Source organism: Oenanthe melanoleuca, chromosome 15 (assembly GCF_029582105.1).
Source record: "Oenanthe melanoleuca isolate GR-GAL-2019-014 chromosome 15, OMel1.0, whole genome shotgun sequence".
NCBI classification, from domain to species: domain Eukaryota; kingdom Metazoa; phylum Chordata; class Aves; order Passeriformes; family Muscicapidae; genus Oenanthe; species Oenanthe melanoleuca.
In genome coordinates, this window is record NC_079349.1 from 5,368,314 (window position 1) to 5,383,849 (window position 15,536).

The 15,536-nt window shown below is 45.6% G+C and overlaps 1 protein-coding gene across 3 annotated transcripts in view; it reads left to right on the top strand.

Annotated features, from left to right (window-relative positions):
* Positions 1–15,536, top strand: part of ULK1 (unc-51 like autophagy activating kinase 1) — a 75,525-nt gene that overhangs the window by 36,899 nt on the left and 23,090 nt on the right. For 2 of the 3 annotated variants that reach the window (XM_056504393.1, XM_056504395.1), the window contains exons 11-16: positions 2,119–2,201; positions 5,072–5,122; positions 11,424–11,512; positions 13,519–13,684; positions 14,918–14,978; positions 15,264–15,353. In XM_056504393.1, coding sequence (XP_056360368.1) covers positions 2,119–2,201; positions 5,072–5,122; positions 11,424–11,512; positions 13,519–13,684; positions 14,918–14,978; positions 15,264–15,353 — 540 coding nt within the window. The remainder of the gene's footprint in view (positions 1–2,118; positions 2,202–5,071; positions 5,123–11,423; positions 11,513–13,518; positions 13,685–14,917; positions 14,979–15,263; positions 15,354–15,536) is intronic. The other variant, XM_056504394.1, reaches the window with a different exon arrangement.

A 15,536-nucleotide genomic window follows, 5' to 3' on the forward strand; every position in this document is an offset into this window, starting at 1 on the left:
AGGATTTGTTTTCATTTTCCTTGGGGCTATGCAGGCTGGCACACATTTCCTTGCCATGGCCAGGGAAAGTGGTTTGGCTTGGGCATGGAGTGGGGAAGTAGTCCCTGGCTGCACTGCTGCTGCAGGCAGGTGAGAAAATGCTGTTCTGAGCATTCTGGGGAGCCCATGGCAGGAGAAGCCCAAAGGCCTCACAATTTTAATAGTGCTGATCTAAATCATTAACATTCATTGTGCTGGTTTGCATTGGAAGCACACCCCAGGTCATGGGGGAAAGGAGGCAGATTTGTTGCTTATGTTTAAGAAGATGGCCCTAGAAAATAAGGCTGAAGGGTACCAAAGCTTGATGCTTTGGACATGGGAGGGAAGAGGAGACAAACAGGCTGTTCATCTTCACTCTCTCCATCTGCAGTCTGTGAGTTGATGTACCTGTTTCTTGGCTTTAAAACCATACCAAGGCTAAAGTCATAGCTGGGAAATGGACTCATTTTGAAAGAGAGCTTTATGTGTCACAGATAAATAAATGATGATGATAACACTGCAGGGCTGCAGGACTCCAACACTGATGCATTTTTCAGGAGGCTGCTTGCTGTGCTATCTTTGGGTTATTCCATTACACAGAGTACTTCCAAGGGACCCTCTTTTGATGGGACTCAACCTGAGTCTCATTCTAACTGCATCCCTTCCAGAGTCTTGGTGTCCTCCTTCCAGCCTGAGAAGGTGCACAAAACCAGTGCAGCATCAGGGATGGAGAAGCAACTCTTCCTGTTCAAACAATATGAGGGATGCTTGCCATCATTCTCTGTTCTTGGAATTGCTGGGTTCAAGTTCCTGCCCCAGCAAGGCCTAGGGCTTCACTGAAGAATAATTGGGTGTTATTGAAAGACATACCTTGCCTGCCATCTCCTGTTCCTCTGAACAGGGGTCTGGTAGTGCTAGCTAGCACCCTTCTTCCCCCCCACTATTTTTGGGCTAACTTGTTTTACCCCTGTCTGTGGCAGGGTGTGTGGGTGGAGATGGTATAGGAAGGGTTTTTTCTCCCAGCATTTGTTGGGCTTGGCCTCAGGGCAGTGACTGATGCCAGAGCCACGTGCAGAGACACTGAGAGCTAAAATTACTGTGCTGGGCATACATGTCATTACCTCAGCTGACCCAGTGTGGGGAGAGGGGAAAGCCTGGCAGAGCGTGGGGACCATGCTGGGAGCAGCCATGATAAACAGAGTTAATACTGAGAGGAGCTGCAACCACCCAGCTCCACTAGGAGAGCTCTGCCCCAGCCCAAAGCCCCCAGCAGCACTTCTGGGGATGGAGGGAAGTCAGCAATGCTGAATCCACTTATGCAAGAGCTGAACTCTGCTTTTCTGTGCCTTAATCCATTCATTTATTCCCTGCATTTTTCAATCTACAGGGGTTATGAAGAGCTGCTCTGGCCTCTTCCCCATCTGCTTGTGGGGTGAGGGAGAGCACAGTGCTTTACCACTCTTTTGTTTCAAAGGCTGTTGAAAAGAATATTTTTTTCCTAACTATGCTGAAAAGTGAGGCAGTAACTGCACAAATTTTAGCTTGATGAGGTGGCAGTTGCTCACATTCTAGTGGCCTTTGATTAATATATGCTGTATATCAAGGAAGCAAATAGACAAGGGTTACTTGCTAGTCTTGTATAAGCTGCACTGAAAAATAAATGCTTTAATAAAATGGTAGTAATTGGTGATACATTTCACCACCAGTGTCTTAATTGGAAGCTTCCCCTTGGAAACTGCTTTGTTCTAATGATCTTATTCCCATTAGAGCAAGTAGGTGTGATTTTATTTATTAGGTGTGAAATACTGCAAGTGAAATGGGCTTAGCTGGGCACCAGAGGGATGAAGGGAAGGATCTGCAGGTGCTCATGGGAGAGGTCACTAAAGCAAAATTAGCTGTAGCCTGAACAATGCAGTGGGGAGTGAAAGCCAGAGATGTAAAACAGACATTTCTGATCAGCCTCCCTCCAGTGAGCTCCTGGTGTTCCTGGCCCAGCAGGCATGGAGTGAGTTTGCATTTGCCAGTTGCCTTCCTGAATATGTAAAAGCTGTTTAAGTAGACTGCAAGTCTCTCTTACTTTGCTTTTGTTTTCAATCCTAGCATCCCCAGGGAGACATCAAGCCACCTGAGGCAGCTCCTGCTGGGCCTCTTGCAGCGTAACCACAAGGACCGCATGGACTTTGGTAAGATCTCCTTCCAGCTTGAGTTTTGCTGCCTGCCTCTGACTTTTGGCACTGCACAAGCCTCTCTACTTTTGGCTGGTGCTAGGAGAAGCATCCAGACACCTGGATTTCACCTGTGCCTGGAGGGTTGCATAATCCTGGGGGTTTTAGTTTGTGCTGGAAAGGTCAGTGCTGATTTCAGGACAATTTTGTAAACCGAGGAGACTTGGCACACCTTCAGCATGTGTTTGTTACTTGTATTCCCTGTTCTGGCTTCTGCTTTTATAATCTCTCTGAACTGTGGTTAAGTATGTTTCTAGGTAAAATGTGTCTTGTGCATCTGTGCTTTTCTGTCACAGTTCCTTCCCAGAGCTGCAAGCTGTACTCATTTACTGAGCAATTCAGTCACAACCCCCTGTTTCTCAGGGTTTGCTGTGATAATTTGAGCCAGGAGTTGTAGCTGCTTGCAGACTCTTCCTTCCTTCTCCAGTTTCTGTGGAGTTTCTTGGCCCTTCTCAGGGCTCAAGCTGGCAGTCTCCAAGCCTTTGTCTCAGTCTCCTGACTTGGCTGACATGAGGATTTCCTTTTTTGTCTTAATTCCTTCTAAACTGAGATCAATCATTGTGAGCCCAGTGGTTCTGTCTTGGCAGCATCTTACAGATGTGTTTTAGCTGAGCTCAAAGGTCTGAAAACCTAGGAAAGCCATTCCCTAGAGGAAAGCAGATAGAGGTGGAGCCTTTCCATGAGTTGCTGAAAGGACCAGGTCATCTAAAGGCAAACACATCCTGTGTATGTTCAGGCTGCTGCTTTTGAATCAGACCTGGGGTAAAATAGTTTGATATTTCTGGGGTTTGAGAGTTGGTTTTCTGTTGGGTTTTCGTTTGCTTATCTGCTCAGGTGGATTCTTTCCTGCTGGGCAGCATATGCTAGGTGAATTGTTTTGCACCCTCTGTTATTCTTTTGGATTAGAGATACCAGGAAAGCCTTTCTGGGGATGGTCATCTAGGTAAGCAGCTGTGGATTACCTGAGGTTGATCATAGTTATCCAGTGATGAATGCAATGGACTGGTTACTGGAATGTAGAAGTGAGAGAATGTGCCTTTTGAAAAGTGAATTGTTGAAGCTCCTGACAGACTGGCTTGGATAGAATCACCTGGCAGGGTTATTCCCTGCAGCTCTTTCATCTGGACTGTGAGTCTCTACCTCTTCTATCATGCTGCTGTGCATTTCAAAAGGTGTCTTTGAGATTCTTGATTCCCTGCAGTCAGAAATTGCCTAGCAAACTTTTTAAGCCCATATAAACTGGTTTTGAACCTCTTGGGAGTAGAGTGCATGAGTCCATGTCTAACACTTGGAAATTAGAGATAGTAGGTTTTGATATCACTCTGGACAACAGTTACAGCACATCTTGCAGTATTGACATTTTTTCTGTTCTTAATTTCATATTTATCAATAAATTGGCATGTCTCCAGAGGAGAGGGGTTCCTGCTGTTCCTTGTTCCCTGAGACTGTCTGCTTGGAGATGTCACAGTGGCCTTCACAGAGCTCCCCTGGGGCTCAGTTGAGTCACACAACAGCAACTCATCAGCTTGAAACTTCATATACTTATTGTGTGTCCCAGCTGCTGTTCTGCCAGGAACTGATGCTCTCTGCAATCTCAAGATTATCTAGAGGAAAACCAGGAGGGTTTCAAGTTTCCTGCTGATGATTACAAGCTGGGTTGTTTGACTTCTGCTTTGCAAGCACAGCCAATAAGCAGTTTGGAGTGGGGAGGGGGAAAAGTGAAAGAAATCATCATTTCCACCCCCTCAGTTGAGTCAGCTTGGCTGAGGGATGGTACCCTCCTTAGTGCAGCAGGCTGAAAAAGAAGCAGGAAAGCTCAGCAGCTGAGCAGCTCCCACAGGATGGGGATGTTCTCCATCCACAGCAGATCTAATCTGTGAGATTCCAGCTTTCCCTGCCAAAGATTTCCATTCCTTGTCTTGAGCTCTGCTCCGGACCACTGCACACTGGCTGCAGGAGCTTGGCATGGCAGTGGTGGGGAGAGGCTGGGGAGACAGGGATTGTTTAAGGTTTAAAAGGAGACAGTCAAAAAACCCACTGACTACTTTCTGGAAGGCTCAGTCACCAAAAACGAGCTGTTTACAGAAGAAGTTTGTAAACCTTGGGTGTTGCAACAGGAAATCCATTCTGGGAAAGAAGCTGAAGCTCAGTAATCAGTGTTGATCCATAGCTGACACTCCCAAAAGACTGAGTTGCTGATTGTGATAGGAGAGGGCTCTGGCACAAAGCTGCAGTGAATCAGAGATGGAGCTGGGAGAAGTGGCTACTTGTGAGGACAAGCAAACATGTAGAGGGTGTTCAGCAAGCCAGGACAGAAGCTTTTCTTGGCCTGGATCTGTAGAATGAATTCCCATAATGAGGGGAGGAAGCAGGAGTTGTGTTTGATGTGAAGGGGAGGGAGCTGTGGGCTGTGGTTCTGGGGCAGCCTGTTAAAAGTGCATTTCTGCCCTCAGTGCATGATGGGTTTGAGTCTGTGTGTCATGGAAGATCACTCAGTGGGAGTCCTTTTGTCCATCCTTCCTATTCCATGGAGTGAGTGGCAGTGCAGTGTGATAAATACAGCTTCTCTGGATCCCTACATTTAGGGTTATTCACCATCCTGAACACCCAGAGATCCAATTAATTTCCCATCCTTATTTCATGAGCAGGTTCTGCATCAAGTCTCCAGCCTGTCTTCTTGACCACTTCTATATGCAACCATAGTCAGTCAGCTTCCATTGTTGCATGGAAAAATCACTGTATAACACTAACTTCCTGTGCTTTAGCTGCTATGTAAACTCCTTACAGTAATTTTCTTTCACTGAGTCATTGTTCTTGATTTTTTTCAGATGAATTTTTCCATCACCCATTCTTGGATGCAAGTGCCTCTATGAAAAAATGTAAGTATTGCATTTTTGATTACAACTCTTTTTGAACCATGGCCTGACTTCCTGTGTTGTTTGTTCAAAAGGAAAGAAAAGTACTGCTTTATGTTTCCTTATTTAGGCAGGGATTCAGTGTTTATTACTATGTCATGTCCAGATTTTGCCATCAAAATCTATTTAATTTTACTGAGTTATCTTCAAAGGGATGATTGGGGGATATTTAGAAACCTAAAGCAGAAGCAAATGTAGCTTTGAAATGTGTTCAGCTGCTTTGTGTGGAGTGCTTGGCCAGTGGGGTGCTTGTAGGTACACAGGGTTGTGTATCATGGTCTTGCTTTTCATCCTTGCCTGTAGGACCATTCAGGCTAGTGAATGGTGGAAACTGGCACTCTTGGCCCTGCTTGCCAGGTTGGCTGTGCAAAAGCCAAATTTTGTGGTTACCCAAACTTGTTTCATCATTTACATCAAAGTTCTTGATACACCTTGTTTTAGAAAGGTTTACACTTGGTACTCTGTGGGAGCTGGCCAGAACAAAGACAGGTTTCCATTGCAAGTTCTCTCTTCTTCCTTTTGATTCAAAACTTTGGAAAAGTTGCAGCCACGTGTATTGTGGTTCAGAGGTTTGTTTTTGGTGGAAAACAATTCAGAATTGCTTATAAATTGTGCATGGGCATCCTCTGGCCAGGAGACTTGGGTTAGTGGAATTGTGTGTGGTCATCTTCTCTGGAGGGATTCTCCTGGGCATTTAATCTCCTGAGTAAATGATAGCACCAAGGATCTTCATCAGTGACCAATTTGGGGTGTCCAGTGCAAGGTTTTGGAGGAACATGTCCAGCACAAACCCAGTTTCACTCTTGGTTGTGTGCCATTGTCTGATATCCACATCCCTCCTGACACTCTCCTGCTTTCCTGCTGCCAGAGCAGGGTTCCTGAGCTGGCCCTGATGAGATTTTACCTGTGCACTCAGGTGATCGTCCTGCGGGCAAGAAAAGACGCTTCTGGTTTAGGGGCGCTTTCAAAGCAGCCAGGGCCCTAAACCCAGCTGTGCCAGCAGGGTCTGGGGCCAGGAAAGGACTCTGGCCCTACAGGGCTGCTCCTAAGCCAGCCCAGCTCCTGGCACCTCCCGTCCCTCGGCTGTGTGCGAAAAGCCCTTCGGAGTCTGATCCCCCTGTGGGCAGAAGATCTCCCCCTCAGGATGGTTTTGCATGCCCACCACCTCATCTCCTGCCTCCAGCTGTCCCTCTGCTTCACTGGCCAGGGGAGCAGAGAGCTCCAGAAAAACGGGAGAGGGTTCTCCTGACTTGGCCCCAGTTTCCAGCTTGTGCACGCCTGCTGTGCAGGAACCAGAGGTGCCATTATGAGCAGGAGACTGTAGCTCAGCCTTTGCCCCCAGCTGCACCAAGGTTAGTGGTGTGGGGTCAAGGACCAAGAAAAAAAAACCCTTTACAGGCAGGTAAGGCCTATGCAAACTCCAGACCTCTCTGTCACCCTGCTGGTCCTCACCTCCGGACATACATCCACAGCCTGGAGTCCTCTCCTGGCAGGAGAGACTGCTACTGGTTTTGAAGACATGGGAGAAATGTCAGCCCATTGCTGGAGATGTTCAGGCTGTGGTGCACAGAAATCTGCTAGTGGAGGAGAGAGTTCTTATAGTCTGCTGTGAGGTCTCTGCTACTGCCAGATGCCAGTGATGGCTTAGAGCCTCTGGGAGGTGTGCTGAAGAGCCTGGAGGAGGAAGGCTGCCTGTGTTCTTTTTGATTGCTGATAGGAGAGAGAAGAGCCAGTGTGTCAGTCAAGGCTGGGTTATGGTGATCTCCACAACAAAAACTCACCTGAGATTGATGGAATGCAGTCTAGCATGGCAGTGGGCTTGACCCTTGCACAGCTGCAGTGTGACTTGGCAAGGCTGCAGTTCTCAGGGAGTGGCTCCCCTGACTCTGTGTGCAGAGCTAGGGTGAGTCCAAAACCTTGCTGTGCTTCATCTCAACATGTGGCTCGGCATCACAAGTGTAGGAAATACCAAAGAGAAGAAGAGCTGCATCTGAACCATGCTGGTTGTGCTCAGACTGAATTAGAGCCCTCAGGCCTGCAGTGGAGAGCTGGGGAAGTGTGCCTTGTGTTCTTGCTCTCCTTGAGAGCTGATAATTAGCTACCACTAAATCGTTCACCTCTGAATTTTATTTAATATTATGTAACTTCGGAATTCTGGAAAACTGATGAGTCCTGTAGAATGTAGATCATCATTCTTCAGGTGGATCATTTTAAAGCTGCTAAGGCAGGGGGATCCCCCTTGTTGGAATACATTTGCATGTTTTTTGAAATACTTCAGCAGAATCAACATTTCTTTCAAAAATCTTTCAATAAGACATTTCTGACAAGCACCTCTTCTTCCCTGCTGTTTAGAGGGATGGTTGTTTTCATGTCCCTCCTCTCATCTCCCTTCCTGAAGATTGGGTTTAGGGCCCTTGGGCTTTGTTAACTAAGATGGTGTGCTTTATTTATTTTTGTTTGGTTTTTTTTATAATTTATTTTATATTGTGGGTTTTGTACCTGTGACTAAGCATGTACTTTAGATGTGTAAAAATGTATTAATAAAGTCTTTAAAATGCTGTGTCTAGTCAGACTGTCGTCTGTCTGTAGCCAGGTCTGATCAGCATATGGTATGGGGCCGTGTGTTACAGTAATAACACATGAGAAGGATAATTAGATGCTTGTGCAAGTCTTCTCTCAGTAAACACATTGTAATTGGTACCCGTGCAGAATATTTTGGAGGTTTTTCTGCTGCTGCCTTTAATGAATGAGGAGCTGCTGCCTCCTTGACTCTGAGTTAAGAGAGCATGAAAGGTGAGCGCTTCTGGTTCAGAAGTGCACAGGTGCTTCAGTGTCCAAAATATCTTTGCCATCTTTTTAATCTTATTGTACATAGAATACTCAGGTGAAAACTAGCAAAAGATCCCCATGAGTTCTGCATATATAAGATTTTAATGCTGCAGACTTCTAAACTCCAAAGAGCAGCTTATTTGGACAAGTCCTTGCAGAGCTTGCACTCAAACTTTATTGCCTTGTCAGAGATTGCAATTAAGGAACTTTTTGATGAGTTGTTTTAATTGAATCCAGATAATCAGAAAAGTGCATCTCTTCAGTGTATGTAGAACTCAGATTCCAAATAAAGCTTTTCTATAAAACTTGAGGGTTGGATATTTTTAGGACAGCTGAGCCCCTGGTAGGATGATATGTCAGAAGTTATTTTTACAAGTATAGGATCCAGTATCAGGATCCACACAGCTGGAGCACAGACTTGCCTTTATGGCTCCCAGCTCTCCCATTTTGAAACCAGTTGGCATTGGTTACACAATGTACAGGATGACTGTTTTGTTGCTGGAGCAAGTTGGAGAGGACAATTATGAAAACAGACTTATTTACATTACAATTACAATCCAGCAATTTCTGGATTTGGGTGGGGGCCTGCCTACAATTCATGTTAACATTCCCCACATTCAGACTCAACTGAAAACATGATGAGCCAAGTGTTTGCACCCTTTTTAATTTTGAACTGGGAGTGCCTGGGTGTGTGAAGGAGATGGAAACAGGCATCTTTCTTTCAAGCTGGCCTACATGGCTGACACCAAACAGTGCCTCAGCAGGGATATGGAGGTCAGAGAGGGTTGTCAGAGCCAAACCTCATGGTTCTACATGCATCAAAGTCTGTTTGGAGTGTCAGGACCTTCTGAGTTGGAGCTCACAGCATTACAGTGTGAATTTGGGGAGTTCAAAGGGATTGAAGTAAGAAGAGTGATTAATAGAGGCTGTATCTAAAGGAGTGCTTCATGCAGCTGAGTTTGAGTTTCAGATGATAATGGCAGAGTCTGGCAGCTTGTCTTCCCTCCTGATTGATGAAAAGCTGTCTGAAGCAAATAGTCAAAAATAGAAGTGTCTCAATTCTAGCCAGGTTTAAATCAATAATCACAGAACCAAAATAGACTGGAGGGGACCTTGGAGAGAACTGGAATGACTCTAACAAAAGTGCTAATTCCAGGAAGAATGAATGGTGATGCAAAAGTGCTAATTCCAGGAAAAATGAATGGTGATGCAAGTCTTGCAGCAGGCATGTGTGGATACATAGAGAATTCCCTTATCTTTTTTGTTAAAAGCACCCTTCCATAACAGAAAGGGCTGTCTGTACATGGAGAAGTTGTTCTGTAGCATCTGGCAGAGTAAACAGAGGGGAGACCTTTTTCCCCCTCCTTCCTAGTATTTAATCTATAGGGAAAGTCCTAGGGATTGCTCTGCAGGCTCTGTGGGAGGACTGTGGAGATCAAAAGCACTGTGAGAGAGGCAGGACAGAGCTGTTCATTTTACAAGGAGGTTCTCAGGCCTCTGTGTGTGTTCCCTGAGCTCAGGAGGGAAGGCAGCTGTGTTGGCTGTGGACAGAGTGGCTCTCCATGCCAAGCCCCTGACTGACCTCCCAGGACACCCATCCTCTGTGTGCCTCCATCCCTGCTGCTGTACAGGAGCCAGGGCAATGTGTTACAGCAGCACAGCCCATCAGGGGTGATAATCTAGTGCAGAATAGATGCAGAAGCTAAAAAGTGTGTGCAGGCCCCACTGCCATCCCCCTGTGGATTCCTACTTGCTAAAGTTGCCAAAGGCTGGAGGAGATCCCTGTGACCCTGCTTAAACTGTTAAAGTGGTCAGTTACTTATATTAAAATATATATTTTAAGTCTGCACTGCTTTGGCTTCTCTTCCCTGTTGTTGGATCTTGTTACATCCCTCTGACTGAGGAATTCAGTGTCTCTGATTGCTCTCTTTGTGATAAAAGACTTTGGTCCAGTTACCCTTTAACCTGCTTTGATAGGCTGTGTGGAAAAACCTCCTAATGCCTTTTATTAAAAAGCATATTTTCCCATTCTTTTATCATTAGAACACTGTTTCAGCAGTTGATTGCAGAGATGGACTTTTATTTTTCTAGGCTGTTGAATAGAGTAAGTACTTTGTAGTATGTAATGGGATTAATGACAGAGGTAGTTTTACTTCAGACAGAAGCATTCTTCTTCTAGGTGTTATTAATCTCCCTTATATTAGGTATGGAGTCATTAGCACAGGTACTGTAAAAGTAGGAATTTGATAGAAGGTGCTAATTCTCTGCCAGCATAATGGAAAAGCAGCAAAGTGCTCCTCTCCTCAATTAAGTATTGTCTCTGATCTCTATCTTAAGTCATTCAAATACCAAAATGGTGCCAGTGTAAAATCTGACTTCAGGCTGCCTTGAAGTGGGGATTTTGGGCTTTTCTGTGCTGTTCAGTCTTGTGCAGGTGGACTGGGGAATTTGAACCACTAAGTACTTCAAAGTTCTTTGAAGAGCCATTGTTACCTTTGACTGTCTCCTTGCTTGGCTGAGCTGGGCTTTTCTGTTATTTACTGAACCTCACTTTCATAACTCATTGGAGTTAAATATTCTTTTCTCCTGTGATGCCTTAATCATCTTTTCTGCCTGAAGGTTGGTGCTAACCAGGCCTTTCAATATAAGCCTTAGGCCTTGTGAGGGTTGCAAAGGCCAGTGCAACAATGAAGTGAATAAAATTGGCTGTTCCTATACTGAACAATAAAACATAAAAGGAAGGGACACAGGGATGACCTGTGCTGTGGAAACAGTTTCTGTACATAGATACTAAGGGCCAAAACATGTTTAACTTGCAGAAGTGACCACTTTGAACTATAGGAAGCAATGCACTGTTTCCTTGAGGAAAAACCCCTTTGAGGGTTTTTTGTTGGGTTTTGGGTTTTTGCCAGGAACATGTGGCCTGGGATGCCCCAGTGGCTGTTTGGACAGCAAACACAGAGGCTTTGAGTAGGAATGTGTTTAACTTGGCACACACCTCCCAATATTTGATGTATGTGTGCCAAGCCATGAGGTCTCATGAAGAAGAATCTGTCAGAGTATGGTCTAGTTCCTTGCTTCTGCAACTCAGTTCCATTTTCTGTTTCTCTTTCCCTGCATTTGCAAAGATGCTTCAAAGAAGCTCTTTAGGGCAAACCCATCTTGCTGCCTGGGTAGGTCAGTTGAGTGGGCATCTGACCTTGGTCAGGAGTTCACAGTCCTGTGAGAGTGTGCATGGAGGAGTGGATGGCTGTGAATCACATAACTGAACAGAATGCTAATTTTCTTTTGTTCTCCTTTAATTGACCACATGTGATATACAAGATACATGATGGTGCATGGGATAAACCTGATGGAAAAAGATGAAGAAGACTTTTTATTATTGCTTGATCTTGGTTTAACCATTTCTTTTGGTTTTGTCTTTTGCTGGTTTTAGCTGCTTCCGTGCCAATGCCTTCTTATCCCAGTTCTGGCTCTGGTAGTTCCTCTAGCAGCTCATCCACTTCCCACCTGGCATCACCTCCTGTAAGTACAGCTCAGAGGGTGCACTGTTTGTGTTAATGGTTTTCCTGCTTGTGTGTTTGAAATGAGGGCTCTGCTTTTGCACTCTCCTGGTGCAAGTCTCTGAGCACTGTAGTTCTGGCTGGGCTTGGTGCAGTGTTCTCTCCAGTTTAGAGATTGGATCCTGAAGGTTGGCTTACCCTTCCCAGTACATATTTCAGTGTGCCATTGCCTGTTGGATGAAAAGCCATTATGAAAGAAGTTGGTATGAATAACACTAGCTTGTCTTGGCAGACATGGAGAGCTCCTTGGAACCCAAACCTGTTGCTAATTCAGGGTGTAGCTCTGCTTCCTTGGCTGCACGTTCTGTGTGTTCAACAAAGTCTCTGCAGCCTGACAGTGTATCCACCACCTCCTGACCTGCATGTCAGGCACCACAAAGGGACATTCAGCAGAGCTGTTTGCTCAGACCAGACCTGCCACAGTCCAGTGGTCTCGTGAAAGATGATCTGGACTGATGGGTTTTCTCTCTGGTTACCCTAAACAGTGAAAACTTTTCTGGAGGGCAGAATATTTAAGTGACCAGTGAAGTAACATTCCTCCAGCTTACTGAACTGAAAGGTTGTTTTTGAAGGCTCTTGGTGAAAGCTTCCTTTGACTTTGAACTCAGGAATGCTGGTGGTGTGATTGGTAAGGGAAGGGAGAAGGATGGGACATTTTCCTCCCTGCCATGACTGGTCTTTTGCTCTGTTCTCTGAGTTTCCCTGGGCCAAAGTATCTCAATTTGGTATGGGAAGGCTGAGGGGCACCAGTAGAAGTTGATGTAGGTTCTCATGATGTGAGCTGGACAGAGAAGACAGGTCTGCTCCCCTCTGAATGTTTCATAGCTGTGTCCCTTAGAGCTTCCTCCCTGCAGCCTGAAGTAGAGGGTGGTTGGCTGAGCCCCTCCTGGCCATTAAACTCCAGGAATGAGCAGATGGTGTGAAAAACAGACTCACTCTCCTGAGCTTTCCTGGTCTGGGAGGCTTAAGGATGGTACAGGGTCTCATGTTAGAGGTTTGCTTCTCCTCTCCTGCTCTGCCCTTGGAGGTTTTGCTGATGGAGGTGTGCTGGCTCAGTCTGGGAAAAATGCCCTGTGTGCAGGGCAGAGTTCACAGATTGGATGGAAAATTCCTTCTGCCTGTATGTACTGTGTGTGCAGAGAGAGGGAATCCCCAGTGGTGCAGCAGGAGAGTCTCTGGAGGGTCAGCAAGGTCTTAATGAGGCCCAAGTGAAAGCTGCTTCAATTCTCTCTCAGCCTGGAAATGCATTAGGATAAAGACTGAGATCTGCTCTGTGGGCAGTTCAGCTGCCTTAAAGCTTTCTTAAACCATCCTGCCTCCTCCATCTGTCTGCAGTGTGAGGGGATGGTGGGGCTATTCATCATTTAGCTGAAGGAGGCAGGAAAATGGGACTTTTTAGGGACTGTCCTGCCTCTGACAGCTGTGAGCTGTTTATCTGCTGAAAGTTTAATCTCTTTTGGGCCTTTCTTTAGCTCCTTAGCAGCAGTACAGCAAAACAGGGTGGTCTTGGAAGTTCAGGAACACTTATCTCCATGTTACCAAGTGCTGCAAAAGCACAAATAGAGACCAGATGGTTCTGTGTTTAAGAACAAAGCAGAAAAAACATAATCCTAAAGAGCAACCAAAAGTAGCTCTGAAAACTCCTCTCATGTTCTCAGCCATACTAAGGTGAGTTGGTAGAAAATGTGTGATTGATCCAGAAAAGCTCATCAGAGGGATGCAATACCTGAAGTGAATTTTTCTTGTCTGTGGAGCATCAGACACAGTGGAAGTATGTTTTGTGTTGTTCTGACAGGGACATAAAAGGCTGTTCCTTTTGAGCAAACTGAACAGCTGCTTCTGGCAAATCATCAGCCCTGGTTTATCAGCAAAATGTTGTTTGTAGCCTTGTACAGCTCAGTTTAGAGGATGGAGCAGAATGATGAAGTAGCTGTGCTGAAGCCAGTGTTTGTTTTCTCCTTGAATTAGCAGTCCCTTGGAGAGATGCAGCAGCAGCTGCAGGAGAAGGCACTGGCATCTCCTACCCAGGATTCTCCTGGGTTTCTGCACAGATCCAAGGACTCTGCAGGAAGCAGCAGCAAGAATTCCTCCTGTGACACTGATGACTTTGTCATGGTGCCAGCACAGTTCTCAAGTAAGGTGGTTTCTGAAAATGCAGATATTTTGAGCAGAGGGGGATGTGGATGTTAAGGATAGATATTGAAAATTTGAAAGAGTGATTAAACTTGTCTGTTTTGACTGAATAGTAGGAATGGTTTTGTTTTCAAGCTGGTAGAGACATCTGGCTCACTGGCTAGTTTCATAGGATATTTTGTAATTGCCTTTAAAGACAGGATTTAAGAGTAAAGATTACTTTATGACCTCAATAAGAGATTGAACCTGGAAATGCAACTGGAAAAGAAGGCAAATAGGCTCACAGGGAAGAGTCTCTCTCTCACAGAAGCTTTTACTTTGTTATACTATCTTCAGTTTCACTCAGAATCACAGTCCAAGGCAGGATTTCAGCCAGCAAGCTGCATTTTACACTTGGGAAAAAATCCCCAGGAAAAACTAAAATATGTTGTTTTTTTCTTCAAATGCTGTAAATTTCATTTTAGGACCTTTATGTGTTTATACTTTGATAGGGTTTGCTTGAAAATACAGATGTGCATAGAACCAGGGCCTCAGTTCAGCACATGCCTAAGTATGTCCATGCACAAGTTCTTACTTAACCAGCAGAAAGACACTGTTCAACCTTGCCCATGTGTCTGATGCTTTGCTGAGTTGGAACTTGGAGATAAATGCTGTGATTCCTCCTTTCACAGTTGCACCACTTGTATTAGAACAAGAATTTGGAGGGGTAATCTCTGGAAGATCTCTGCAATCCTCATGATAAGGAGGAGCTTGTGTTTTCCCTGGAATCAGTGGTGGGACCAGTACACACTTGCCTGGTGCTGGTCATGTTCCCAGTGTTCAGATGTCTGTTGTGTATCCAGCTCATTTGGCTGCTCTGGATTTTTGCCACATGGGACAGGATGTTCCAAAGCACTGGGAGTATCTTCTACCACTTTTACACTGCAGCCAGTGGCTTGCACCAAGTGGACATGGACCTGTTGCCTCAAATGATTGCCAAGTTTTGGCCCCCTCCCAAGAGGACTTGCTTTCAGCCTAGATTTTCCAAAACTTCAGGGTGTAAGCATCAGCAGCATCTACCACAAACCTCAGCTTCAGCCCACATGTGGTTTGCAAAACACTGATTTCAGGAACAACTCAGCAGGGCTTGGAGGAGCAGGAAATTCTACACAAAATCTCAATTGCTATGAATGTATAAGTGTTTTTAAGAAAATTATCTTGAATTAATCTGTTTCTGTGCTTCCTTGTCCCTCAGGTGATTTAACTGCTGAGGCTGCAGGAGGGAAGCCAATCCAGGACAGCCTGATGTACAGTGGGTAAGAGCATCAAGGCACCTGAAATTGTCCAGCCACTGGGTGTTTGGGACTCTGGGGTTCTGGTGGATGGAAGGGTAACATGTCCCTGAGTTAGACTTTTTTTCAGGGGCATCTGTCACCTGCCTGGTTCTGTCCATTTTCAGTTCCATGTGGTGGGAGCAGGATGACAGTCCCCAGAGCTCCCACTGATGAGGTGCTGGGCAGACACAGCTCTTGCTGTGCTTTGTAGGAGGCAAACAGGGTTGGTTCCCAGGCTGACAGCTGAGTTCTTTCTGTTTTCCTCAGGAGCTCCCTGGTGACTTCAGCAGGCTTGGAAAGCCAGGGAAGGACACCATCTCCATCACCCCCATACAGCAGTTCTCCAAGCCCATCTGGGTAAGAAAAACTGTTTGGTGGTGTCTGTGCAACACTGAATAACTGAACTCCCACTGACTTCCAGGGGGGATTTTACTGCTGTTGGTGTGCTGGGCAAGATCTACATCTCTCATCTTAATTACTGAGTGACAGGAAACACCCAGGAGGAACTCCCCAGCCTTGGGCACTGATCAGTCCCAACTA